This window comes from Pristiophorus japonicus, chromosome 1, assembly GCF_044704955.1.
Source record: "Pristiophorus japonicus isolate sPriJap1 chromosome 1, sPriJap1.hap1, whole genome shotgun sequence".
NCBI classification, from domain to species: domain Eukaryota; kingdom Metazoa; phylum Chordata; class Chondrichthyes; family Pristiophoridae; genus Pristiophorus; species Pristiophorus japonicus.
The window spans coordinates 235,898,965-235,926,276 of NC_091977.1; the positions used below are offsets into that span (position 1 = coordinate 235,898,965).

General features: G+C 46.0%; 1 protein-coding gene across 1 annotated transcript in view; it reads right to left on the bottom strand.

The window, feature by feature from the left end:
* Positions 1-269: 269 nt before the first annotated feature.
* The window catches only part of grin3a (glutamate receptor, ionotropic, N-methyl-D-aspartate 3A), a 269,256-nt gene continuing 242,213 nt past the window's right edge, over positions 270-27,312 (bottom strand). Inside the window, exons 7-9 of the mRNA XM_070870795.1 lie at positions 26,379-26,543; positions 22,469-22,542; positions 270-739 (exon numbers count right to left, since the gene is read on the bottom strand). Of these exons, the coding sequence (XP_070726896.1) occupies positions 403-739; positions 22,469-22,542; positions 26,379-26,543 (576 nt within the window). The 3' untranslated portion in view covers positions 270-402. The remainder of the gene's footprint in view (positions 740-22,468; positions 22,543-26,378; positions 26,544-27,312) is intronic.

Below are 27,312 nucleotides of genomic sequence, written 5' to 3' on the forward strand. Positions count from 1 at the left end.
TTCCAGAAGAGTCTTGGGCCTATCTGTTTGGAGGAGTGCTGCTGAGGATCAAGAGGTTCTGGGCAGGCCACACCAACTGCATGGGTTAAACTAACACTTTTCGATGACTGAGCGGCTCTTGATAGTTCCCTTTAACTGGACAGTCTTTGGTAACTTCTGTTAACCTCGGTGAACCTCATTCTTTGAGCTTGATAAAAAGAAACATTCAATTTAAAGCCAGTCCAGGATGCTGGTCATTATGTGCAAGGTTTAGCTCCCTCCGCTTGGACAGTGTAGTAACCGAATTTGTTGGGGAGAAATTGGCTTTATATCAGTTTTCTTTTAATGTCAAAGACAATTCTAAAAAGAGGGGAGAGTAAGTTCATAAAAACAACATTGTTTTCTTCGCCGTGTGTTTCAGCTTTATGATTCTGGCTTCTTGACTGTTCTCTGATACTCTTCCAATTCATTTTTCCTGTTCATTGCTTTCTGCAGTTCCTGTTTGATGAGCTGAATCTGCTTCTCCAGTTCTGTTAGCTCATGAATAACTGAATGCCTGGCTTTCACAAGAGGTTCAGATTTGCCATTGGAATTGATGGCAAGGGGGAGCTCTTTCACCACTGGGGGTGGGTCCTCAGCCTGGCAGGGCTTCAAATTCATTTCAGGCTGTTGGTCATCTTTGAAAATGCATCTCCGTTTGCTCCAATTTGCATGACTGTCTGTATTCCACACGGCTTGCTGGTTATTTCCTACATTGCACCTGAAAATGAAAAAAGTTTGTATGAAGTCAGACCCAAACTGAAGAGGCATCTGCACAAGAAATGTATTGCTATATAATACTATTGCATACATGTAGAATAATATATAGGCTTCATTTGGTTGAGTTTTTTGATGAGGTAACAGGGAGGCTTGATGAGGGCAATGAGGTTGACATGGTGTACATGGATTTCCAAAAGGCGTTTGATAAAGTGCCACATAATAGGCTTGCCAGCAAAATTCAAGCCCGTGGAATAAAAGGGACAGTGGCAGCATGGATATGAAATTGGCTAAGTGACAGGAAACAGAGTATAGCGGTGAACGACTGTTATTCGGACTGGAGGAAGGTATACAGGGGTCAGTACTAGGACCACTGCTTTTCTTGACATATATTAATGACTTAGACTTGGGTATAGAGGGCACAATTTCAAAATTTGCGGATGACACAAAACTTGGAAGTACAGTGAACAGTGAGGAGGATAGTGATAGACTTCAAGAGGACATAGACAGGCTGGTGGAATGGGCGGACACGTGGCAGATGAAATTTAATGGAGTAAAGTGTGAAGTGATATATTTTGGTAGGAAAAATGAGGAGAGGCAATATAAACTAAAAGGTACAATCCTAAAAAGGGGGTGCATGAATAGAGAGACCCAGGGGTATATATGCACAAATTGTTGAAGGTGGCAGGGCAGTTTTAGAAAGCCGTTAAAAAGGAATAAGGGATCCTGGTCTTCATAAATAGGGACACTGAATACAAAAGCAAGGAATTTATGATGAACCTTTATAAAACACTGATTCGGTCTCAACTGGAGTATTGTGTCCAATTCTGGGCACCGCACTTTAGGAAGGATGTGAAAGCCTCAGAGAAGGTGCAGAAAAGATTGACAAGAATGGTTCCAAGGATGAGGAACTTCAGTTACGTGGAGAGACTGGAGAAGCTGGAGTTGTTGTTCTTAGAGCAGAGAAGTTGAGAGGAGATTTGACAGAGGTGTTCAAAATCATGAGGGGTCTGAACAGTAGATAGAGAGAAACTATTCCCATTGGCGTAAGGCTCGAGAACCAGTGGACACAGATTTAAGGTGATTGACAAAAGAACCAAAGGCGACATAAGGAAAAACTTTTTACGCAGTGAGTGGTTATAACCTAGAATGCATTGCATGAAAATGTGGTCGAGGCAGATTCAATCGAGGCTTTCAAAAAGGAATTGGATAAGTACCTGAAAGAAAATAATTTTCAGGGCTATGGGGAAAGGGTGGTGGAGTGGGACTTGCTGAAGTGCTCTTGCAGAGAGCTGACATGGGCTTGATGGGCCAAATGGCCTCCTTCTGTGTTGTAACCATTCTATGATTCATCCCTGCCTATCTCTATAACCTTCACCAGCCCGCAACCCTTGGAGAACTCTGCGCTCCTCCAATTCTGGCCTCTTGAGCATCCCCGATTACCTTCGCTCCACCAATGGCAGCCACATCATCAGCTGCCAAGGCCTAAGCTCTGGAATTCCCTCCCTAAAGCTCTCCGCCTCTCTACCTCTCTCTCCTCTTATAAGTCGCTCCTTAAAACATTCCTCTTTGACCAAGTTTTTGGTCACTTGTTCTAATATTTCTTTATGTGGCTCAGTGCCAAAGTTTGTCTGATAACGCTCTTGTGAATCGCCTTGGGACATTTTACTATGTTAAAGGCGCTTTATAAATGCAATGTGTTGTTGTTTAGTAAAGTCAAAGGCAACTAGAAAAGGATGTAACCAGAAATAGCACCTTTTGTAGTGACAACATTAAATCCAAGTAACTTTGACTATGACACCACAGGACAACATAGAGTACTATTTCTCAATAAATCTCTTTCTGTCACATGATGTAGAAATGCTTGAAAAAATTCAATGGGAGCAGTTAACAGGAATTGTGACATCAACTCTAACTGAATTTCAAACAGGAAGACAGCTCAAAGTTAAACAATTCTACACTATATATGCTATTTAAAAATATTATTTGACAAGGTTATAACACACCATAAGACTTTTGGACAAATGGTTTACACCACTGAAGCTTTGCTCTAGTGATTTAGGGTCATTTTAACTTACTTCCGTGGACTGCAATGGAGAGTGAAATCGGGTGATGTGTAAAACCACCGTCACACCAGATCCCATCAGTTTCCTGGGTTAGGTTAAAATTGGCTCTCTAATGTTTCATGAATCCCTTTGGTTAAATAACACATCCCAGCTAGTGTTTATTCACTGTGATATATACAGGACTATCTGCAAGGAGGTTGCGAGAATATTTTTCAGTAAAATGCTTCATCTGTCATCTGAGAAGATAATTTTTTTTTAAATGTTACTAAAGGGTGCATGGGAGACAACTACAAAAATTGAGACATGTCTCAAGAAATTAGCTCTGCTGTGTTCTGAAAGCATAGAGAAAGTCAGGGTTTGAAATAGCAGTGTATGATATTAGTCACAATAAATTGCTCATATGGTATTAATTCTGTTTGCTATTTTAGAAAGGGTTTAACCTATTTATTTTATATTACTTCTATGTCTTCTTCAAAATAAGGGACAGAGGCATTACATACAAATGGATCAACACTTCATTACCAATATCACCAGTGCAATTCCAATCTCCCTGAGATTATTACATGCTCCAGTGAGTGATGGATAGCTCTGCAATCAACTGCTGCACTAAGAGCAGCACAATCTTAGTCATCTGCTTTTTCAATGTAGTAAATACGGGATAGAGTATTCTGTTAAATTAATATTCCTATACCAGAAAGACTGTCCCTGACATGATTTGTGACATTAGAAAAACTTCTTCATTCTTTTAAAGCCACATAACTCACTTTGGCCTCCATATAACACCTTTAATGTGGAAGAGACAACACTGAGTCACAGAAGGAAATATTCGGAGGAGTGACCAAAAGCTTGGTCAAAGAGGTGGGTTTTAAGGAAGATCTTAATGGAGGAGACGGAGGTGAAGAGGCAGAGGGCTTTAGGGAGGGAATTCCAGAGTCTGGGGCCGAGGCACCAGAAGTCACGACTATCAATGTTGGAGCGAAATATGGCGTTGCACAATAAGCCAAAGTCTGAGGAACGGAAAGTTTTATGGGGAAATGGGAGACGGTTGTTTGCAATGACTAGCGATCGAGAGAGGGTTTTTTTTGAGGAAGGGCATGTGACAGCACTTTTCAAAGGGAAGAGGATAGTACTTGAGGGGGCATGGGGGTCAGGAAAGGAAGTTGGGTGCTCAGTAACTTAGTGGGAATGGGATCAAAAGAGCAGGATGTGGGTTTCACGGATGAGATGAGCTCAGAGAGAGCATGAAGGAAGATGGGAGAGAAACGGGAGAAAGACGCAGGTTTAGGGCTAGGATGGGGGGTGGGGGGATGGGGGTGGGCATTGTAAGAATCGGCGGAAACATCGACAGATTTCAATGCATTTTGGGCTTTAAGTTTTGGACTTTGCTTTTCCATATTTTCTGTTACTGCAGAAGAGCAGACAGCATGACTTGGGTCAGGCCCAAATATGTTCCACAGGAATACACATCAGGGGGGCGGGGATGGGTCAATGGCTGAAATCGCAGGACGATGGTTGATGGAGGACCCTTTGTCATGTAATGGGATCCCATCAGTGAGAGAGCAAGTAAATTGGTCAGTGCTCAAGCCATTGAAATGGCTGAAAGCCCCAGAGCGCAGGAACCTCAGGACAAAAGAAAGCTATTGACCACCCAGACTCGTTGGAGCCTTTATCCCCAGAACAGAACAATAACAAAGGCACAGGGTTCATTGCTTTCAGTTGGACTGCCTCAGGCAAAGGACTGTTTTTGGCGCGAAGAATTAAGAAGCATTTTCAGGTATAAGAGAAACGGCAGTTGTGGCCATCTCTCTCTCTCCTCTTCTACTCCTGCTTGCTTCGTTCAACACACACAAGGACCGAGCACTCCGTCTGGGATGGAGAGAAGAAACCACCATCCATGAGCAAAGAGAGCCTCGCTCATCGGGAGAAGCAGTGAGTAAGCCAGAGGGGTAACTGGTGAGCATTATCCCAACCCATACATTCTTAAGACCACTGCATAGTGTGAAGGGGTTTAGTGGGGAGGTTCTATGCAGATCATAGGTGTACGCACGTTCTGTTGGACAGATTAGGTGGTGACCTATTGAGCCAAGCAGGGGTGTTTTAGTCGTAGGTACTTCGTGATGGGGGCCTGGTCAGACGGGTCAATGTTGTGTGTTAAACTGTGTTTGTTTGTGTTACGCTACCAGGGTGTGTTTTACTGGAAGCAGGTGTGTGCTTTAATTTGAATAAAAGCATTGTGACGGTTGAGACCGAAAGATCTGTATATAACTGTGTATTCTGTTCACCATTATAGTTCCGGGTCTAGAACTGTTGTAAGGGGGGGATGATTCAAAACCACCAAGGGCAAAACCACTTACAGAATCTGGCGACCACGAAGGGACCCTTGGTTTGAGTGAAGATCTCAAGGTCAAGAGATCGGCAATGGGGCTAGGATTTCCTCGTATGTATTTGGAAAAGTTAATGTAACACAGCAGTGGGTATTAGACTTGTTGCGGGCTGAGAGTCCTGAGGACAAAGCTGCAGAGTGTACAGGGGGTAAGGAGAACAAAAAGGTAAAAGAAAAGGCTATTTGGCTACTGTGTTTGCAGAAGCAAGTCCAGCTTAAGGCAGAGCTCCAAGAGTCAGCCACAAGGGCCACAGTGGGGAACAGATTAGTGGATGAGTTACGTGAGGAGAGGCAGGAAAGGTGCACTCAGGAGGAAACCTCCCGTAACACAGGAGAGTACCTGCAATCCCAGGTCACCGAGGCCAAGCTCAACGAGCAGGCTGTACAGGAGGAGCATGCCCGCTAGGGTGTTTGAGGGTGGGAATCATGGGCCCTGTCAAGAAAAAATCCAAAGTTTGACTCAAGTTCTATCCAAAGCCAAAGGTGTGGTTTGCTTGATAGCCCCGGGGGAAGCTCGGGTGGACTGGGAAGAGGAAGAAGATAGCGAGGATTGGGGGCAGGATAGGGACATCCGACCACTGCCTGAAGCACTAAAGGGACCGATGTGTCCCATATGGCAGCAGAAGTTCGTCCTGTCCGTAGACGGTGCGGGTCAGGGTGCGCTGCAAAGCGATTTTGTGGTTCCATTCACCACCCCGCAGCTGCAGAATATGATCTCGGGGTGCCCAAGTTAAAGAAAGAAGGGGACCCCTCAGTTCACTTCACCGACGTGGACCAGTTTGGGGGGATTAACGGGTGTAGTGAGGCCGAGGCTCACAAACTGTTGCTGTTTTCCCTGGAGGGGAAACTGTATCAGGCCCTGTCCGCTGAGATCAAATGGAGACAGGGGACCACGGCCGGCTTAAAGGAGAAAATCCTGAGAGCCATGGGTCACACCCAGGATAGTCCGTTCTCGAGGGTAGAGAGGACATTGCAACTGGCAGGGAAAGCACCTCAGGCATTCGCAGACAGGCTCTGGCCCGTCTACGAAATGGCCATGGGTGGGAAGCTCGACAGAGCACAGTTGCGGGGGGGGGGGGGGGGGGGCCGAGAAATCATTGGCTCAGGACCCTCGTGGCAAGCAGTTTGTCACAAATAAGGGTAAAAGCAGAGGCCTGGTTTGACTCCGAGGACCTCGCGAATACAGAGGCCGGAGTGCTCCGCCACATGAGCCTGGCTTTTAAAACCGGTTCAGAGGAGGAGGTCAAACCAAGTAAGGGCAAGGTACATGAAATAAAGGCCAGTGAGGCTAGTAAAAAGGAATGGCGTCAGGAAGGGGTTAGCGCAGGGAAGGCTAGGACGTGTTTCGGGTGTGGGTAGACGGGACACTGGAGGAGAGACTGCCCAGCTCCGAGACGGGGGCAAGGTAAAGGGGATCCTCCAGCTGCCTAAGACAAAACATGTCGAGGCGAACGGACCGACCACGGAACTACTTGATGTTCTGGTGGCCGCCCTTCGGACAGTTTTTGTGCCAGAGCAGGGACGGGTAGACGCTGCTGTGAGCAAGGAAATCCCGACCGCTCCGGTGTTCGCTCACGTACGATGAGTGGAGTAGACCATGCGTGAGGATGGGGGTGGAGAAGGTAGAGGGGAAATACTTGGTGGAGACTGGGGCTTCGAGCATGGTGATCCATGCAAGTATCCCGACCGATTCACCCTGGTCCAGCAAGGTTCCATTCAGTCTTGTGGGGTTCACAGGGAACGAGCAGGCAAGGGCGATGTCCAGGCCGTTAGCCATAGATTTAGGATCCCTCCACACCAGGTGGGAATGTGTCCTAATAAAGTGGGAACAGCCAGGGTCTGGAGTCCTAGGGGCCGTCTTTATGTTAGCCCACAGGATTATAGTGGATTTGAGGAATCACTGCCTTTGGGGAGCAGTGGGTTCCGATAAGGAGAGAGAGATTGTAGTGATCCCAAGGAAAGGGGAAGGAAAAGGCAACATGTGTACCATGAAGCCGAAGGGGAGTTACGACCCAGAGCAATTGGTCAATACTACCCCAGCCAAGTACCAGGCGTACACGCGGGACAACCTCGCATCGTTTGTCACACACAAACAACACTGTGGTAGGGTGACGGGGGTGGAAGTCAGAGTACAGGGGAACCCCATGTCATGGCCACAGAAACAGTACAGTTTCCCCAGAGAGGCAGAGGCTGACTTGGAGATGACACTGGGATCCCTGGTAGCACAGGAAGTGTTGGGGCCCATAGCCACACAAGTGAACTCGCCACTTTGGCCGGTTAGGAAACCGGACCAGTCGTGGAGAGCCACCGTGGACTATCGGGTGCTCAACAAAAACATCCCAGCCTGCACGCCCACAGTCACGGCCGTAGCTGATCTGATAGGGAGTATTCCAGCAACCGCAACCACATTTACGGTGCTGGACATTTCGAACGGGTTTTGGTCGATTCCCCTGAAACTGGAAGACCAGTACAATTTTCCTTCACGTTTAAAGGACAGCAGTACACATGGATCTGCCTTCCCCAGCGATTTCATAACAGCCCCTCCATATTCCACCAGTGTATGGCAGACGTCTTAAAGGGATTAGCAGACCCCAGCAGTTGGTGCAGTATGTGGACGATTTGCTTTTGTTCTCCGATGAGGGGGAGGAGCATGGTCCGCTGCTGAGAGAGACCGGGTTCAAGGTCAATCCTAAGGAAGCTCAGATCGGTCAGAGGGAAGTAAAATTCCTCGGGCTGCCTGTGAGGCCTGGGGAAAGGGCTATAGACAAGGCCAAATGGAAGGCGGTACAGGAGTTACCAGCCCCCACGACCGTGACGAGGGTGAGATCCTTCCTGGGGTTCACGGGGTACTGCAGGGATTTTATTGAGGATTACGCTGCCACGGCAGCCCCTCTGCTTCGGCTCCTCCGCAAGGGAATCGGATGGGAGTGGGATGAGGACTGCACGCAGCGTTTAATCTCCTGCAGACGGTACCCACACTAGGGGCGATTAATGGGGAGGACTTCTTTTTGGAAGTAGCAGCCAGCGGGGACAGTTTGAGCGCGGTGCTGCTCCAGGAGCGGCTCGACCAGCTGAGGCCCGTGGTGTACTCATCAAGAGTCCTCACGGATGTAGAACGGGGATATTCCAATTGCGAGAGGCATTGGGCCGTAAAGCGCTCACAGCTCTTTACGGGATCGTCCCTGATCGTTCTACTAACCCACCATACCCCCACTCAAATGTTATTAGATGGGAGGATAAAGGGTGGCACGGTGAGCAGCGCTCGCATTGCCCGCTGGACTTTATTGCTCTCACAAATGCATCTGAGAGTGCAAGGCCTGACTGAGCCCAAGTTGGCCGCCAACATGATTTACCCAGGGACGGCCCACATGGGATTCCGGGCCGGGTTACACCCAATGGGCCGCGAGATCTACATTGATGGGTCTAATTCGGTAGTGATCGGGGAGCGTTTCACCGGGTGCGGGATTTATGACCCTACGGCTGGGATAGCAAGGGCCATTAAACTCCCGAGCACCCTGAGCGCCCAGCACTGTCGGCAGTGGTGTATGTCGTTACCCACGCCGACGAGTTCCTGGCCCCATACACCAACTGCTCGGATTTCGTGTTTACGTGCAATTCGTGCACCGAATACTTGGCCATCTGGGCTCGTCGCGGTTTCACATCCGCAGACGGGAAGCCTTTAGCAACAGCACCGTTGCTGAGAAAGGTCTTCGAGGCCACGGGGACCCCGGGATGTCATTACATCCACAAAGTAAAGGCTCACTCTAAGACAGAGTCCAGAGGGGAAGGCAACCAAAGGGCAGACGAGTTAGCAAATGAGGGAGCCAGGGATGGAGTTTTTTGGGATCCATACGGGTCCAGCCAGTAGCAGCGATCCGGGACCAAGGGGAACACCAGGGAGTGCAGGGGTAGCATTGGCCTCAGACTTGAGGCAAGTCCAGACACAGGATCCTGTCCTCAAGGTCATTCTGGAGCAGCTGGCTAAGGGTGAGAAGGTAGAAGGTCCGTTTGGGATAGCGGGCATCACCATAAACGAGGGGATGCTCTTTAAGGAGGATCGGTGGATGATTCCCGAGACGCACCAGAGGGAATTCCTCCAGTTGGTCCACGGGGTCCCAGGAGCGGGACACCCAGGGCCAGAGACTACCTGGCAAAGGGTAGAACAGGGTGGTGGCCGCAACTGAGGGAGGATGTCTGCGATTTTTGCGCGGATTCTATGGTGTGCGCAGCAAACAACCCCGATCCGCAACGTAGGAAGGTCCCCTTCGGGCACACGAGAAGGGTAGAGGGACCATGACAGTCGGTACAGGTCGATTACATCGGGCCATTGCCCACCACAAAGGGGGTTTCAAGTACTGTTTGGTCTGAGTAGATGTGTTCTCGAAGTGGGAGGAAGCCTTCCCTTGCCGATCAGCCACGGCATGGCGACAGCAAGGATTTTGGTGAGGCAAGTGTTCCCCAGGTGGGGACTGCCACAGATCATGGAGTCCGAACAAGGGAGGCACTTCATGGTACAAGTCATGCAGGCCACCTTGAAGGTTTTGGGGATAGAGGGTAAATAGCATGTGGCTCACAACCCACAGTCATCGGGGGTTGTGGAGCGAATCAAAGAAAGGCTGCGGAAGGAAACAGGGCCGTCCCCGAAAAAGTGGGATGATGTCCTGCCGTTAGTTTTGATGGGGATCCGAGCCAGCCTCTCCAGGAGCACAGGGTACTCCCCGCATGAGCTCATGTTCTGGCACCGGTTCTCACCGAAGGTCAAGTGAGAGAAGTAAACTGGGATAAGTTTGTCAAGAATGTGTACAAGAGGTTGAAGCAGATTCATTGGCAGGCAGCCAGTAACATGGGGAAGCAGCACCGGAGTAATCGGTTGCTGCTCGAGACCCAGAGAACCCACGAGTGGAAGGTCGGGGACCAGGTGATGGTCCGAAACTACTCTCCTGTTGGGACGTTTGAACCACTATATATGGGACCTTACAGTATAGTAGATAAGGCAAGCCCCATGGTTTATGCGATTAAACTTCCAAGGCGCACAAAGTGGTTCCACGTGAACCAGTGTAAGTTGTTTAACCCGGGGGAAAGGGTAAGGAAAGGAAAGAAACACCAGGGCGCTGTAAACAGCATGGTGGACACGGGTCTTCCTCCCATAGTTTGGGACAGCGAGGACCCCGTGGTGGGGGCTGTAAGAAGGAGCAGCAGGATCCCACAACCAAGGGCGCCGTGGACGCTTCCTTACACGCTGACCAGGAGCCGTAAAAGGCCCAGGCAAGAGGGGCCCTAGCGGGGCCACCCGGCAGCACGGGTGTTATTGTACAGAGTTTTCTTTTAAAGTGTTTTGGTTAGTTGTAATGAAGCCATGTTGTAATGGAGGTAGACCCTCTCACAACAAGGTGCTTGTTAGTTTTGTTTTGCAGGAAGCCGAGGATGGAATGGAGACAGCCCTGAGACTGAGCCTGATTTGGATGTTGGCCGGAACGGGGAACAGCAGGAGAGGAGACACCGAGTTGTCCTTCCTCTACGGATGTACTGGGGGGAACGGACCCACCGTGACACAGGGGGGTAGGACAGGGGACACGGATGGGATGGCAGCCTACTTCCACAAGGGAAGGTGGCCAGGGTGGCTGGGGTCGAATTCGAGGAAATACTCCAGGCACACCGGGTTTACATACGGGGAGTGTTCCATACCGTGTCCCAGACTGAAGGTCACAGCCACACGGGTTGGGGTGACCGAGGGCAAGCGCGTATGCTTGAAGTGCAAGGGACACATTCCCCTGGGACGGTGGTGGTGGCTCAGGAAATTGAGTCAGGACATGGGAACTAGATAGCGGACTGGGAAAGCCTAGGGAACAATGCGTACCGACAGATCACGGGGTCAAAAGGGGGGAGTGGAAGTGCACTGGGACAAGTGGTGGAAGGAGGAACAGGGAATTTATGTCTGTATGTGGGGGTCGGAGCGGATCTGCACAGTGGGTGTGTCGATTGCACAGTGGGTGTGTCGATTGCCTGTGCTGCGCAGGAATCTGGAGAACGAGGACGAGTGGCCGCTTGCTGAGATCTTGAGCGTTAAAGACATCGGTGGAAGGAAGGTATTCTACGTCCATTACATGGGCTGGGATCAGAAGGGATCGGAGTATGGACTCCTGCATGATCCCAGACTCTCCCAACACAATAAATTCCATCGAGCTTGTCGTACACAAGAGGAAGCCCCTGCCCACAGCCCCACCGCTACAGACGACAGAAGTTAGGTGTCCCGCCACCACACCAGGCCCAGGGAATGGTTTCGTTTTAGTCCCGACCGGGAAGGTTCTATTCCAGGGGGTGCATTGCGCGGTCGAGTCTGTCATTTTAAACCTAACAGGGGTACATCTGCCCAAGTGCTTTCCAAAAGAAACTGAGGAGCTGTATGAGGCCCTCATTACAGAAATGTTCCGGCAGTTCTTTAAATTCAGTTACGAGGATGTGAGTCCGGAAAAGTTGTACGACATGGGAGAGTACGATAACGTTATGGGAGGCGGAGACGAGGGGTGCTCAATGATGTCGCTACGGCGTTTAGCGCGGGTACATCCCTCATCAATAGTATGGACCATGTGCAGCTGCAGATTAGCTGGTTTAAAGGATCAGCTGCGGAAGATCCTGGGGGAAGGGAGGGAAGTGGTCGGGTCGGAGCTAAAGGAGGACCAGGCGATGACTATTCACTTAAAAGAGGTCATCGCAGATCTGGAGACACATGCTAAAACGGTGAATGAATTAATACGGAAGGACAGGAATGCTTCGGCACAGGCAGCCATGAATGAAGTGTGTGTGTTAGACAGTGCCTGGTTGCTAGGCGAGGGACGCAGTAATTTGGAGGACCTCCAGCAAGGTCGCGCCCTATCGTGGGTCAGCAACCGGCACCTCGCAGCGCTCAGCCCGTATCATAATTCGATGAGTCCGTGTCAGCTCCATTTAGTTTCCGAAGCCTACCCAGTCCCGGTGGATTGCGGCCGGTCCAACCACTCGGTTATGGGGATTGTGTTGCGTATGCCGGTGATGGGCGGGACACCACAGCCAGCGCCGGTATACCGAGTGGAAAACATTGCCATCTTACGGGACGGGGTGCACATAGGGCCTCACTGTTTGTAATAAAGGTGGAGCACGCCATGACTGGCACTGACCTCATGGGCTGCCAGAGCAGGGGCGCACACGTCATATTGTGTCCCCAGCACTTGAATGCATTCGATCGGCCAGAATGCGGGTTTGAATCAGAGAGTGCAGAGCCTATTAATTGCACCATGGAGGTGATGGCCCAGAGCCATGTACCACCTCAGGTAGCATATGTGGGTAACGGGACATACTGCGTCACGACGAGCGTGGACCAGCACCGGGTGCACCGCGACACTTGGTGTCCGGTCACCAACACGACTTTCTGCTTCAAACCCCACACTGAAGTTCAATTGGCCCAAGAGCGCATCCTTCCAATCCCAGAGCCATCCACGGTACACATCACGGTGAATGACACAATCCATAATCTGCAGCAGTACATCACACAGTTCGGATATTAGATTCCTTTTCTGTCTGAACACCTCACAACGTTACTAACAGCCGTCGAGCTCTCGCAGAAACATTATTTTACATTGGAACAAATGAACCAGAACACAGGGGGGTAAATTAAAGGGATAAATTCCCCGCCCTGGTGGGATCATGGTTTGAATGTAGAAGTTACTCCGTGGGTCCGGATTTGCGTGCACACTCTTGTAATTGTACGGTTTCTCATTGTAATGTATTTGTTGCGGCTGCCTTGCAAAAGGCGAAGCAAGGCGCTCCGAAGTTGGTGGGAGGCCTTGGATAAAGATTGAGCCTGAACGTTTTTCTCTGTAAATATGTTGTACGAATGTGTTTCATGTTGTATTTTAAGGGATGTATTCAGGGTGTCTAAAAGTAAAGTATATAGGGTTGGTTGTTGGCCACAATGTTTTTTCACCAGTGGACATTTGATATTCCAGAGAGATTCTTGAAATATCAAAGGGGTTACTGTAAGAATTGGCGGAAACATCAACAGACTTCAACGCATTTTGGACTTTAAGTTTTGGACTTTACTTTTCCATATTTTCTGTTACATAGAAACATAGAAAATAGGTGCAGGAGCAGGCCATTCAGCCCTTCTAGCCTGCACCGCCAGTCAATGAGTTCATGGCTGAACATGAAATTTCAGTACCCCCTTCCTGCTTTCTCGCCATACCCCTTGATCCCCCGAGTAGTAAGGACTTCATCTAACTCCCTTTTGAATATATTTAGTGAATTGGCCTCAACTACTTTCTGCGGTAGAGAATTCCACAGGTTCACCACTCTCTGGGTGAAGAAGTTTCTCCTCATCTCGGTCCTAAATGGCTTACCCCTTATCCTTAGACTGTGACCCCTGGTTCTGGACTTCCCCAACATTGGGAACATTCTTCCTGCATCTAACCTGTCCAAACCCGTCAGAATTTTAAACGTTTCTATGAGGTCCCCTCTCATTCTTCTGAACTCCAGTGAATACAAGCCCAGTTGATCCAGTCTTTCTTGATAGGTCAGTCCCACCATCCCGGGAATCAGTCTGGTGAATGTTCGCTGCACTCCCTCAATAGCAAGAATGTCCTTCCTCAAGTTAGGAGACTAAAACTGTACACAATACTCCAGGTGTGGCCTCACCAAGGCCCTGTACAACTGTAGCAACACCTCCCTGCCCCTGTACTCAAATCCCCTCGCTATGAAGGCCAACATGCCATTTGCTTTCTTAACCGCCTGCTGTACCTGCATGCCAACCTTCAATGACTGATGTACCATGACACCCAGGTCTCGTTGCACCTTCCCTTTTCCTAATCTGTCACCATTCAGATAATAGTCTGTCTCTCTGTTTTTACCACCAAAGTGGATAACCTCACATTTATCCACATTATACTTCATCTGCCATTCATTTGCCCACTCACCTAACCTATCCAAGTCACTCTGCAGCCTCATAGCATCCTCCTCGCAGCTCACACTGCCACCCAACTTAGTGTCATCCGCAAATTTGGAGATACTACATTTAATCCCCTCGTCTAAATCATTAATGTACAATGTAAACAGCTGGGGCCCCAGCACAGAACCTTGCGGTACCCCACTAGTCACTGCCTGCCATTCTGAAAAGTACCCGTTTACTCCTACTCTTTGCTTCCTGTCTGACAACCAGTTCTCAATCTACGTCAGCACACTACCCCCAATCCCATGTGCTTTAACTTTGCACATTAATCTCTTGTGTGGGACCTTGTCGACAGCCTTCTGAAAGTCCAAATATACCACATCAACTGATTCTCCTTTGTCCACTTTACTGGAAACATCCTCAAAAAATTCCAGAAGATTTGTCAAGCATGATTTCCCTTTCACAAATCCATGCTGACTTGGACCTATCATGTCACCATTTTTCAAATGCGCTGCTATGACATCCTTAATAATTGATTCCATCATTTTACCCACTACTGAGGTCAGGCTGACCGGTCAAAAATTCCCTGTTTTCTCTCTCCCTCCTTTTTTAAAAAGTGGGGTTACATTGGCTACCCTCCACTCCATAGGAACTGATCCAGAGTCAATGGAATGTTGGAAAATGACTGTCAATGCATCCGCTATTTCCAAGGTCACCTCCTTAAGTACTCTGGGATGCAGTCCATCAGGCCCTGGGGATTTATCGGCCTTCAATCCCATCAATTTCCCCAACACAATTTCCCGACTAATAAAGATTTCCCTCAGTTCCTCCTCCTTACTAGACCCTCTGACCCCTTTTATATCTGGAAGGTTGTTCGTGTCCTCCTTAGTGAATACCGAACCAAAGTACTTGTTCAATTGGTCTGCCATTTCTTTGTTCCCCGTTATGACTTCCCCTGATTCTGACTGCAGGGGACCTACGTTTGTCTTTACTAACCTTTTTCTCTTTACATACCTATAGAAACTTTTGCAATCCGCTTTAATGTTCCCTGCAAGCTTCTTCTCGTACTCCATTTTCCCTGCCCTAATCAAACCCTTTGTCCTCCTCTGCTGAGTTCTAAATTTCTCCCAGTACCCGGGTTCGCTGCTATTTCTGGCCAATTTGTATGCCACTTCCTTGGCTTTAATACTATCCCTGATTTCCCTAGATAACCACGGTTGAGCCACTTTCCCTTTTTTATTTTTACGCCAGACAGGAATGTACAATTGTTGTAATTCATCCATGCGGTCAGAAGTGCATACAGCATGACTTGGGACAGGCCCAAACATGTTCCACAGGAATACACATCAGGGGTGGGCGGGGATGGGTGAAAGACTGAAATCGCAGGAAGGTGGCTGATGGGACACTTTGTCATGTAATAGGAACCAATCAGTGAGAGGTCAAGTAAATTGGTCAGTGCTCAAGCCATCGAAATGATTGAGAGTCCCAGAGCGCGGGAACCTCAGAACAAAAGAAAGTTATTGACCACCCAGACTCGTTGGATCCTTTATCCCCAGAACAGGCAAGTAACAAAGGCACACGATTCATTGCTTTCAGTTGGACTGCCTCAGGCAAAGGACTGTTTTTGGCGCGAAGAATTCAGAAGCATTTTCAGGTATAAGAGAAAGGCAGTTTGAAGCCATCTCTCTCGCTCTCCTCTTCAACGCTTGCTTGCTTCGTTCAACGCATTCAAGGACCGTGCACTCCATCTGGGATGGAGAGAAAAAACCACCATCTACGAGCAAAGAGAGCCTCACTCATCGGGAGAAGCAGCGAGTAAGCCAGAGGGGTAACTGGTGAGAATTATCCCAGCCCTCACATTCGTAAGACCACTGCATAGAGTGTAGGGGTGTCGTGCGTTCCAACCAAGCCTTAGGGGTTTAGTGGGGAGGTTCTATGCAGATCATAGGTGTACGCATAGTCTGTTGGACTGATTCGGTGGTGCCCAATTGAGCCAAGCAGTGGTGTTTTAGTCGTGGGTACTTCGTGATAGTGGCCTGTACAGACAGGCCAGTGTTGTTGTACAGTGTTGGTTTGTTTTACACCACCAGGGTGTGTTTTACTGGAAACAAGTGTGTGCTTTAACTTGAATAAAAGCATTGTGACAGTTGAGACTGAAAGATTTTTCTATAACTGTGTATTCTGTTCACCACTATAATTCCGGTGTCTAGAACTGTTGTGAGCGGGGTGATTTGAAACCACCAAGGGCAAAACCATTTACAGGGTTGCCTGGGGGTAGGTTTGACTTGGTAGGAAAGGGGAAAGGGAAGGGGGCAAAGCAGTAGAGGCAGCTAAAAGGATGGTCTCAACCTGAGTGTCAAAGAGATCCATGAGATTTTTCCACTTGTTCTCGGAGGTGAGGGTGAAGCAGGCAGGGGAGAGGGGTTTAAGAAAACAATTGATAGTGGAGAAAAGAAGCCAGGGTCGATCATTGCTCTCCAGGAGGATCCTGGAGCATTGGGTGTTTTGGCTGAGTGAAGCGCAATAGCACTTGATGTGGTCCAGCCAGATTTGGTGATGGATGGGTCAACAAGTTGTCCACCAGATACGTTCAATTCTTCACATCTTGTATTTGAGGGAGCAAAGATGAGTACAATATCAAGATGAATAACTGGGATGGGGAATTGTGAAGGTTTACTGGAGACAAGGGCATCAAAGAATGAAGTGAGCGAATGGTTGAGCAAATTGACAGCTGCAGAAGTATTGTGGTAAACGGAAAGTCAAAGGCTATGCAGCTGACCTTTTTGCAATAAGATATATAAATTGAAAAGTGTATAGCAACATTTCTAAACCTTATAAGAAGTGGATTATCTAGGGCAACAAAATGAAAGAAACACAGGGGCTGAAATTGTCCCCCGTTCGAAACGGGGCACACTACTGTTTTTACCGCCATAGTGGTTGAGGTAGCCTCTTGAGCGATATTTCGCTCTTTGGCTTTTTTTTTCACGGACCAGAAGTCGCTCATAATGGGGGCGGAAGTGGGGTGGTGAGTACAGTAGAGAGGCGGAATTTGAGGTGGAGCGGAGCAGCTGTCGCTACTGACATCATCACGGCACCACGTCACCACAGCTCTCCCCTTCATTTAAAGGGGAGAGCCTGCGTGATTTCTAAAGTTCAGTCCACTGGGCCACCAGGGAGGGTTTCGGCCGGGCCAGTGGCCTGACACCCATGAGAAGGTGCCAGGCTACCGGTTAGTGGCCTGGCCGAACCCGGGGGTATAACTGTTGGCCCGACATGGCAGTCGGCTGATGAAAATAATATGGCAGCAGCGCATCCTCCCCGTTAGTGGGAGCCGCACTGCCATTGCAGAAGGCCACAGCCTCACTGCACCGACAGGAAAAAACAGATTTTGGCACCGCCCAGCGGAAGGAAGATTTTCGCGGGGAATTTCGCTGTCGGTGGGGGAACATGGGCGATGTGCACTATGATGACACACTTAGCATGGATCAGCAGCAGCGGAGCGGTGGTGGTTGGGAGGGGGGGGGGGCGGAAGGGGGAGTGAGTCACCGCCAGGATACTGCAGGGTAGAATTTTGATAATGGCAGCCATTACACAAAAAGTCGGCGGCCATTGCACTTTGCAGCATGGCCGCCAATTTCCGGTGTTAAGAGGCCTTAAGGAAAGGGGCAATTTTGGCCCCACGATTTTTAAGTTCATCATCCAACCAAAAGCAAAATACATGATAACGATCAAAGGGTATGATTTTTATCACATTTGCGGCACTGACCATTATTCATCTGTCACCATGGCTCCAAAAATCCACATAACACCACTAGGAATGTGGCAGGAGGTCTGGGAAGATTCCTGGACGGAGGAGTGGAAATGCCAATGCCATGAGTTTCCTGGGTTATTTCAGATGACCAGTGCATAGGGAGCAACAAGGCGCACTGGTCTTGGCCGAGGAAGATCACGTGGGGGTCTAGGGCTCTTTAGCAACTGGAAGTCCCTTCCTAAACCTTTCCATCTCTCTGTCTCTCTCTTCTCCTTTACCAAGCTTTTGGGCACCTGTCCTAATATCTCCTTAAGCGGCTCGGTGTCAAATTTTGTTTGATAATCACTCCAACCCAGAGTTAGCAACCCTCGCTCAGTCATAACATGTAAATACAAACATATCAGAATGACGGACAAGTAAAGATCATCTGGTCCATTGAGCCTGTCCCACACAATAGTGATACCTTGTGTATCACAACATATAGACTCCACCCCACCTGAAGCCATGTGATCTCCCATAGGAGAAGCAAAAAAACATAAACAACCCAGTTCAATTTGGGAACAAAATCTGGGAAATTCCTCTACGGCCCATCTAGGCGATCAAAACTAGTCGAGGAGATCACTTTGGCCCTGAAATCCTTGCAGTACCTACCTTCTATAAAGTGATCTCCGCTCCAGTCAGAAACAAATCTAGCTCTCGCTTGAAGGAAGTCAGTGTGTCCGCGTCCACGACACGAGACAGCAGCCTGTTCCAGAGGCCCACTATTCTCTGGGAAAAGAACCGTCTCCTGATATCTAACCTAGATCTGGCATTCTACAACTTAAATTTGTGACCCGCTGGTCCTGCTTAACCTATTTAATTAAAATAAACTTCAGCTGGAACACAATCTATTCCCTTCATTATTTTACATCGGATTACATAGGATATACTTCACAGAAACAGGTCATTCGGCCCAACTAGTCTATGCTGGTGTTTATGCTCCACCCGTCTTTCCTCATCTAAATCTATCAGCATAATCCTCTATTCCCTTCTCCCTCATCTGCTTATCTAAACGTCCCTTAAATTCATCAAACTATTCACTTCAACTACTTCCTGTGGTGGCGAGTTCCACATTCTCACCACTCTGGGTAAAGATGTTTCTTCTGAATTAGCTACTTGATTTCTTGGTGGCTATCTTATATTTATGACCTCTAGTTATGCTCTTCCCCACAAGTGGAAACACTCTCTCTGTATCTACTCTATCGAAACCTTTCATAACTTAAAAAAAACCCTATTAGATCACCCCTCAGCCAAAAGAGACCCAGTCTGTTCATCCTTTCCTGATAGGTATACCCTTGCATTTCTGGTATCATCCTTGTAAATCTTTGCTGCACCTTCTCCTATGCTTCTATATCCTTCTTATTATATGGTGACCAGAATTGTATGCAGTACTCTAGAAGATGGTCTAACCAAGGTTCGGTACAAGTTTAGCATAACTTCACTACTTTTCAATTCTATCCCTCTAGGAAGAAAGCCTTGTGCTTGGTTTGCTTGTTTTATGGCCTTGCTAACCTGTGTCAATATTTTTAGTGATTTGTGTATTTGTACATTTAGATCCCTTTGCTCCTCTACCCCATTTAGATTCTTATTTCCAAGTAATTTGTGGCCTCCCTCTTTTTCTTACCAAAATGTAATACCTCTCATTTATCTGTGTTGAATTTCATTTGCCAATTATATGCCCATTTTGTAAGTTTATTAATGTCTTCTTGTAATTTGTTGCAGTCCTCCTTAATATTGATTATCTCCTCTCCCAATTTGGTGTTGTCTACAAATTTAGAAATTGTGTTTTTGATTCCAAAGTCTAAATTGTTAATATAAATTGTGAACAACAGTGGTCCCGGCAGTGATCCTTGTGGAACACCTCTACCCACCTTCTACCACTGTAAATAGCTATCCTTTACCCCTACTCTCTGCTTTCTGTCTTGAAGTCAGCCAGCTATCCATTCTGTTACTTGTCCCCTGACTCTGCATTCCCAGACCATATTCATTAGTCTATTTTGTGGCACTTTATCGAAGGCCTTTTGAAAATCTAGATACATTACATTTACTGCATTACCCTTATCTATTCTCTCTGTTACTTCTTCAAAAAATTCAATGAGATTGGTCAAGCAAAACTTTCCCTTTTGAAATCCATGCTATTTATTATTATTTTCTTTGTTTCTAGATGTTCTTCTATTTTTGCCTTTAAGAGGGATTCCATTATTTTTCCTACCACCGATAGGCCTATAGTTCCCTGGACATGTTCTATCTCCATTCTTAAATATAGGTATTACGTTAGCTATCTGCCAGCCCTCTGTCACTACACCTTTTTCTAACAAATTACCAAATATGTTTAGTAATGCCTCTGCTACTTCTTCCCTATTTTCTTTTAAAATGCATGGATGTAATCTGTCCGGACCAGGGGTTTTATCCTCTTTGAGTTTCATTAGTTTTTGTAGTATATCTCCTTGATTTATTTTAAATTCAGTTAACTCATTATTAATCTCATCATCCAATGTCATCATCACCTGTTTTATCTTCCTGGTAAATACTGAAGCAAATTAATTATTTAATATCTCTACCATCTCTCTATTGCTGCCTGTGGTATTATCCTCTCCAAACCTTAGTGGCCCTATTATCATCCCAGCCTTCCTTTTTTATTTATGAGCCTGTAAAATATTTTACTATTTTGCCTTATAGTCCTTAATAATTTAATTTCATAATTTATTTTTACCTTCCTAATTGTTTTTGTGACTTCTCTCCTAATTCCTTCATAATCTCCCTTATCACCCCTGGCCAAAGACCGCCCTAAGAGGAGGAAGCACATCCGGGAGGGAGCTGAGCACCTCGAGTCTCGTCGCCGAGAGCATGCAGAAATCAAGCGCAGGCAGCGGAAAGCGTGTGCGGCAAACCAGTCCCACCCACCCTTTCCCTCAACAACTATCTGTCTCACCTGTGACAGGGACTGTGGTTCTCGTATTGGACTGTTCAGCCACCTAAGGACTCATTGTTAGAGTGGAAGCAAGTCTTCCTCGATTCCAAGGGACTGTCTATAATGATGATATCATGCTCTCCCCTGCTGTCCAAGTACTTAACGTACGTCTCTTTTCATACCCTCAATTTTTTCCCTATGGCTTTATTCATCCATGGTGTTTCATTAGTGTTTAGCTTGTTCTTGTTTTTTAGCAGAATATATTTTTCCTGGACTTTGTTGAACATCATTTTAAATGTTTCCCATTGCTGTTCTATGTCATTGTTTGCCAATATTGTTGTCCATTTTATTTTCCCAAGTTCTATTATCAGCCCCTAAAAATCAGCTTTTCTCCAAACTATTACCTTGGCCTTTGTCATGCTTATCTCCGTCACAATTATTATCTTAAAACATATTATATTATGGTCACTATCGCCTAGATGTTCCCCTACTTTTACTTCTTTTATTTGCTCTGGTTCATTTCCCAATTCCAGATCCAATAATGAATCCTCCTTTGTTGGGCTTTTTACATATTGGGTTAGAAAGGAGTTCTGTACACATTGTAGGAACTCCATTCCCTTATCTCTTTTACCTACTATTTCTGTCCAATTAATATCTGGGTAGTTGAGATCTCCCATGATTATTATTCTGTTTTTTATTCATTTCCCTAATTTGTTTGCATATTTCTTCCTCCACCTTCCTTCCACTATTGGGTGGTCTATAGACTACCCCATTAGTGTGATTGATCATTTATTATCTTTTACCTCTATCCACATGGATTCTATTTCTGTCTTGCTGATAGTGGGTCACTTTTTCTACTGCCATTATGTTTTCCCTAATAAGTACAGTTACTCCACCTCTCCTTTTTTCCTCTCTATCTTTTCTAAATATGTTATACCCTGCAATGTTTAATTCCCAGTCCTGATTTTTCTGTAGCCATGTCTCAGTAATCCCTACTATGCCTGGTTCAATGCAGATACTGCATTGCTGTACAGACAGATTAACTCATTTTTAATAGCAGTTCCTCTCACTTTATTTCTAAGCATCTTTTAAACTCCTGTTCTGTAATTCTAATTATTCCCTGGCCATCAATGTCCTCCTTTACTTTACTCTATGCTCTCCTTTCCGATTTTATTTATATTTAGGCTGGTTTCATTTCTTGTAGAACCCTATCTCCAAACAGCCAAATCCATCTATAACTACTTTTTGCCTCCGTCCTGCCAGTCAGTTCTGAATCAAGCTCACTATGTTACCACTAATACCAGAGGTTTTAATCTTATAGAGAAGCCTCTATCCGGTACCTTAGTCCCTGCCCGTGAGCTTGGTCCACTTGAACCCAGATAGCCTCAGCTATACTTGATGAGGCAATATCAAGTCTGTCTCTAGCTGTCAGATTCTCACTGATAAAAATAGCAACCCCCATCTCCCATAGGATGTTATTCTATGCATCGTCACAAGATAGTCCTCTTGTGTATTGTGCTCAAAGAGTAAATGAACATGGAATATTCAGCTGGAGGTACGTTTACAATATACAAAAGAGAAAGCAATTCAGAGTAGGTTGAATGACAACAGCTGAAGCTGGAAAAAAATGGAATTGACTGAGTGCCAACTATATAAGCTTTCTTACCTCTTTTCCAGTCTATTCAGTTTCTGCTGAAATTGCTCATCGCTGAAGGATGTATTTAAAGCCCGATGAAATCGCTGAAAAGGATAAACACATTACTTATTGTGGTTGCAATCAAATTTTTATTTTATTCATTCATGGGATGTGGGCATCACTGGCAAGGCCAGCATTTATTGTTCATCCCTAGTTGCCCTTGAGGAAGTGATGGTGAGCTGCCTTCTTGAACCACTGCAGTCCTTGTGATGATGGTGCTCCCACAGTGCTGTTAGAGAGGGAGTCCTAGGATTTTGACCCAGCGATGATGCGGAACGCTGATATATTTCCAAGTCAGTATGGTGTGTAACTTGGAGGGTAATTTGGAGGTGATGGTGTTCCCATGCGCCTTGTCCTTCTAGGTGGTAGAGGTCACGGGTTTTGAACGTGCTTTCGAAGAAGCTTTAGTGAGCTGCTGCAGTGCATGTTGTAGATGGTATATACTACAGCCACGTTGTGCTGGTGGTAGAGGGAATGAATGTTTAAGGTGGTGGATGGGGTACTGATTAATGGACTGCTTTATTCTGGATGGTGTTGAGCTTCTTGAATGTTGTTAGAACTGTACTCATCCAGGCAAGTGGAGAGTATTCTATCCCACTCCTGACTTGTGCCTTGTGGAAAGGCTTTGGGGAGTCAGGAGGCGAGTCACTCACCACAAATACCCAGCCTCTGACCTGCTCTTTTAGCCACAGTATTTATGTGGCTGGTCCAGTTAAGGTTCTGGTCAATGGTGACCCCCAGGATGTTGATGGTGGGTGATTCAACTGTGGTAAGAGGAGATGAATGTCAAGAGGAGATGGTTAGACTCTGTCTTGTTGGAGATGGACATTGCCTGGTACTTGTATGGCATGAATGTTACAAAATGTGACAATCTCTGATGCATGCACATACTCATAAATTAGTAAGCAAGTGAGTTAATCCAGTGAGATGCTGCATCATGATCTTTTGGTCTGTGCTGAGAGGCGACTGCTCGCAGTAGGTGCAGCAGTGAGACACTACCATCAGCTTCAGAATTAGCAAATGTTTCCTCTCATGATCATAATCCAGCTACTGCTGCTGATGTGAAGATGTTTGGATGTTGGGAGAAGACTTGTTGATCAGAGAGCCTGCTGATACTCTCAAGGCTCACACATGCTCTCCTCAGAGCAGAGAAGGTTAAGAGGAGATTTGATAGAGGTATTCAAAATTATGAATGGTTTTGATAGAGTAAATAAGGAGAAACTTTCCAGTGGAAGAAGGGTTAAATAGCCAGAGGTCACAGATTTAAGGTGATTGGCAAAAGAACCAAAGGCAATATGAGGAAACATATTTTTACCCAGCGAGTAGTTGTGATCTGGAATGTTTGAAAGGGTGGTGGAAGCAGATTCAATAGTAACTTTCAAAAGAGAATTGGAGAAATACTTGAAGGGAAACAATGTACAGGGCTATGGGGAACTAATTGGATAGCTCTACCATAGAGCCAACAGAGTCATGATGGGTGGAATGGCCTCCCTCTTTGCTGTGTAATTATATGATTGTATAAAGATTAGTCAGTTGGGTGAGGTACCAGAAGACAATCTGTGGAATAGTACCCGAGCGAGTCAAATTCTTTAGGGAAGGAAATAGAGCAGAACATTGATAAAAGAGAAATAATGTACCATGTGCTGAATTGCTAATGTATCAATTCAACTGCAGGTATATGACATGAGTAGATTCTGTAAAGTAAGCACATGACGATGGCTCAAAACAAATTCATAATACAGTACTATAACAGAATTTACCAATTTATTGGATTTTTAAGGACTGTGGGGACTGAAGCTAAGAAGATTCGATTATGAGGACAGGTTGCATAGATGAGGCTTATATTCCCTTGAATATAGAAGATTAAGGGGTGATCTAATTGAGATGTTTAAACTGATTAACAGAGTTGATAGGGTAGATAGAGAGAAACTATTTCCTCTGCTGGGGAGAGTCCAGAACAAGGAAGCTTAACCTTAAAATTAGGCCGTTCAGGAGTAATGTCAGGAAGCAATACCACACAAAGGGTAGTGAAAATCTGGAATTCTCTCCCTCAAAAAGCAGTTGAGGCCGGGGGTCAATTGAAAATTGCAAAACTGAGATTGATAGATTTTTGTTAGGCAAGGGTAATAAGGGATACGAACCAAGGCGGTTAAATGGAGTTACGATACAAATCAGCCATGATCTAATTGAATGGTGGAACAAGCTCGAGGGGCTGAATGACCTACTCCTGTTCATATGTTCTTTTGACTGTCATCCTGATACTGGCAGACCTGTTCGGGCAGGCATGAGCTCCAATTTGTACTTCATTCCAATTTGATCTATGTTCTTCTGGAACGACAGAGAGACCTGATGCCACATATAGTTACAATTAACTCAGCAAGAACAGCCCCCTCCTGCTGTGAATTATGTGCTTCTTATCAATCCTGTATATGACAGAACCACAGCTAACATTGGTCCATGCTCATTAATATGACTGGCTGCCCTATGAACACATCTCCAATCTCACAGAGAGCCTGTAACATTCACTGAAAGTAACTGCTCAGAAATGCAGTCACTAAAGATCGACTGCTTTTTTGATTCATAATCAATCTTGCAGACAACCAAAATTGTGGACGAAAAAAAGTTGTCTGCCAAGTAGTTTCCCAAATCAAATTTCATGCTGAATATGTAAAGCATTACCTGCCAATTTCTGCTTCCTATTTTTGGCCCATGTCTGTGCTCGATTGTCAAAACCATAATACTGGTTAATACTGTGGACTTATGACTAGTAGGATCTGGATTGAGGTTGCCCAAACATGCTCTACTTTTTCAGCTGTCAAGACCCTAAGCTCTGGAATTCCTTCCCTAAACCTCTCCGCCTCACCACCTCTCTCTTCTGCTTTAAGACGCTTCTTAAGACCTACCTCTTTGACAAAGCTTTTGGCCCCCTGTTCCAATATCATCTTATGATGCTCGGTGTCATATTTTTGTTTGATAACGTTCTTGTGAAGGACCTTGGGAGATTTTACTACATTAAAGGTGCTGTATAAACATAAGTTGTTGTGGTTAGGACTTTTACAGCCAATGAAGAAAGGAAAGTGTAATCCTATGATCTGTGATGGTTTCAAATTCAGGTGCAAATGGTAACAAGAGTGTGGAAATACATTCTTATCTACAGAAACCAACTGATGTATTATTGAATTGGGTTTGTTGACAGTATTATCAGTCCAGTGAGAAACTTTTTTGTGTGTCTCAACCTGTCGTCAGCAACAGGATTTCATCACAGTTCAAAGTTTACTTGGCTCATTTTATGGTTCCATTACAACTGTATATACAGTGAGTGCTTTCAAGTGTGAACATCAAACAAAAAAAGGAACTATAAATGTTAAGTTAATCCAATTGGTAAATGAGATGGGGGGTGGGGGTGGAAATGGGAAAAATTCCAATAGGGCGAGGGAATAAGGATGAGGTCGAGATGTGGAATTGTAAAGTTGCTAACATTGAAAACATTTTTTCTTGGTCATTTTAGAATATTTTACTTATAAAGTCATGTAATTCATCCAACATCTGAGGCGGGACAGCTAGAGTGACAGCTTCTTGTTTACTTTCCTGATCATAATTTGTGACTGGGATTTTCTAGTTTATCGCTGCCTTGAGTTAATTTCACAAAAGTTACTTGCTGAGTACCTGCACTATTATTACTCCAGAATTACTAACATTGTTGCCACATTAAATCTTACAATTGGCTCTGTAAGGGTGCTGGATCCTAGGAGGAAAACCATCATTTCATCACAGATTTTCAGTTTTGCAAAGAAAAAAAGGTAAAGTATATACAATTCTTTGAATGTCTGTGTGGCTTCAATGGGAACCATAGCGATGCTATATTTACATGGACTCCTACCTGGCTTGTATGGAGCCAATACTTCAGTCTTGGTTTTCTTTTGATCCGTGGAAGCACTAGTCTGTAGATTATATGCTCACCGACTGTGGCAAGGAGGGAACCAGCGACACCAATGCAGAGCATCACAAAGAGACCTGAAAAATGCTTGATACCCATTTGTAAAGTCTGTGAATAGAGAGAAAGTGTCACTATTACACCTCAAGTAGGCATCGGGGTTTAGATGTTAAGGAGTGTGTAAAATATTTTGGGCAATAAGGGATGTGATTATAACGCGTGTTTATTTAAGGTTCAGATATTCAAACCTATTTCCCCCACCCCTTCCCATCTACCCAGAGCTCGAGGTGCAGAGGTAGCTGTCAAACAGTATATGGCTGATACAGTATGTGGGGAGTAATGTTAACTTTGGGCAATAGTGTAAAACGGACGATATTGGATCGGTCGCCCGATATACATCTCTCCCAGTTTAATCCAGCAGGAAAGACTGCGCACCTGTAATGGAGCCATACAAAGCGAAAGAGGGAGCAGAAAAAAATGAATCACAAATAAGACACAAAAAGAATTGGACAGTGAAGGCAAGCAAGCAAACAATTGCAAGGAGAGATATAATTTTAAAAACAACAGGCTGGGAGCAATGCCATGGGAGATCATAAAATAGTCAATGACATTTTAAAGTAACATTTTTGTGCCTCTTCACCGCCTGTAACTTCACTTTGAAAGTAAGCATTTTGCCTCATGGTGGTCAAGGCAGGTACAACAAGCATTGTGGCATATCAGATATATCGTTCCTGGTGCCATAATAACACTGTGTCCACAGCCCCTTCCTTAGCAGTGCACCCATCTAAAGCCACCATCAATACCATTTCTGCAGTCAATCAATTGATGCACTTCCCCTACGCAGGACTGATCTCATTGCATTTTTCTCTCCGCAAGATGG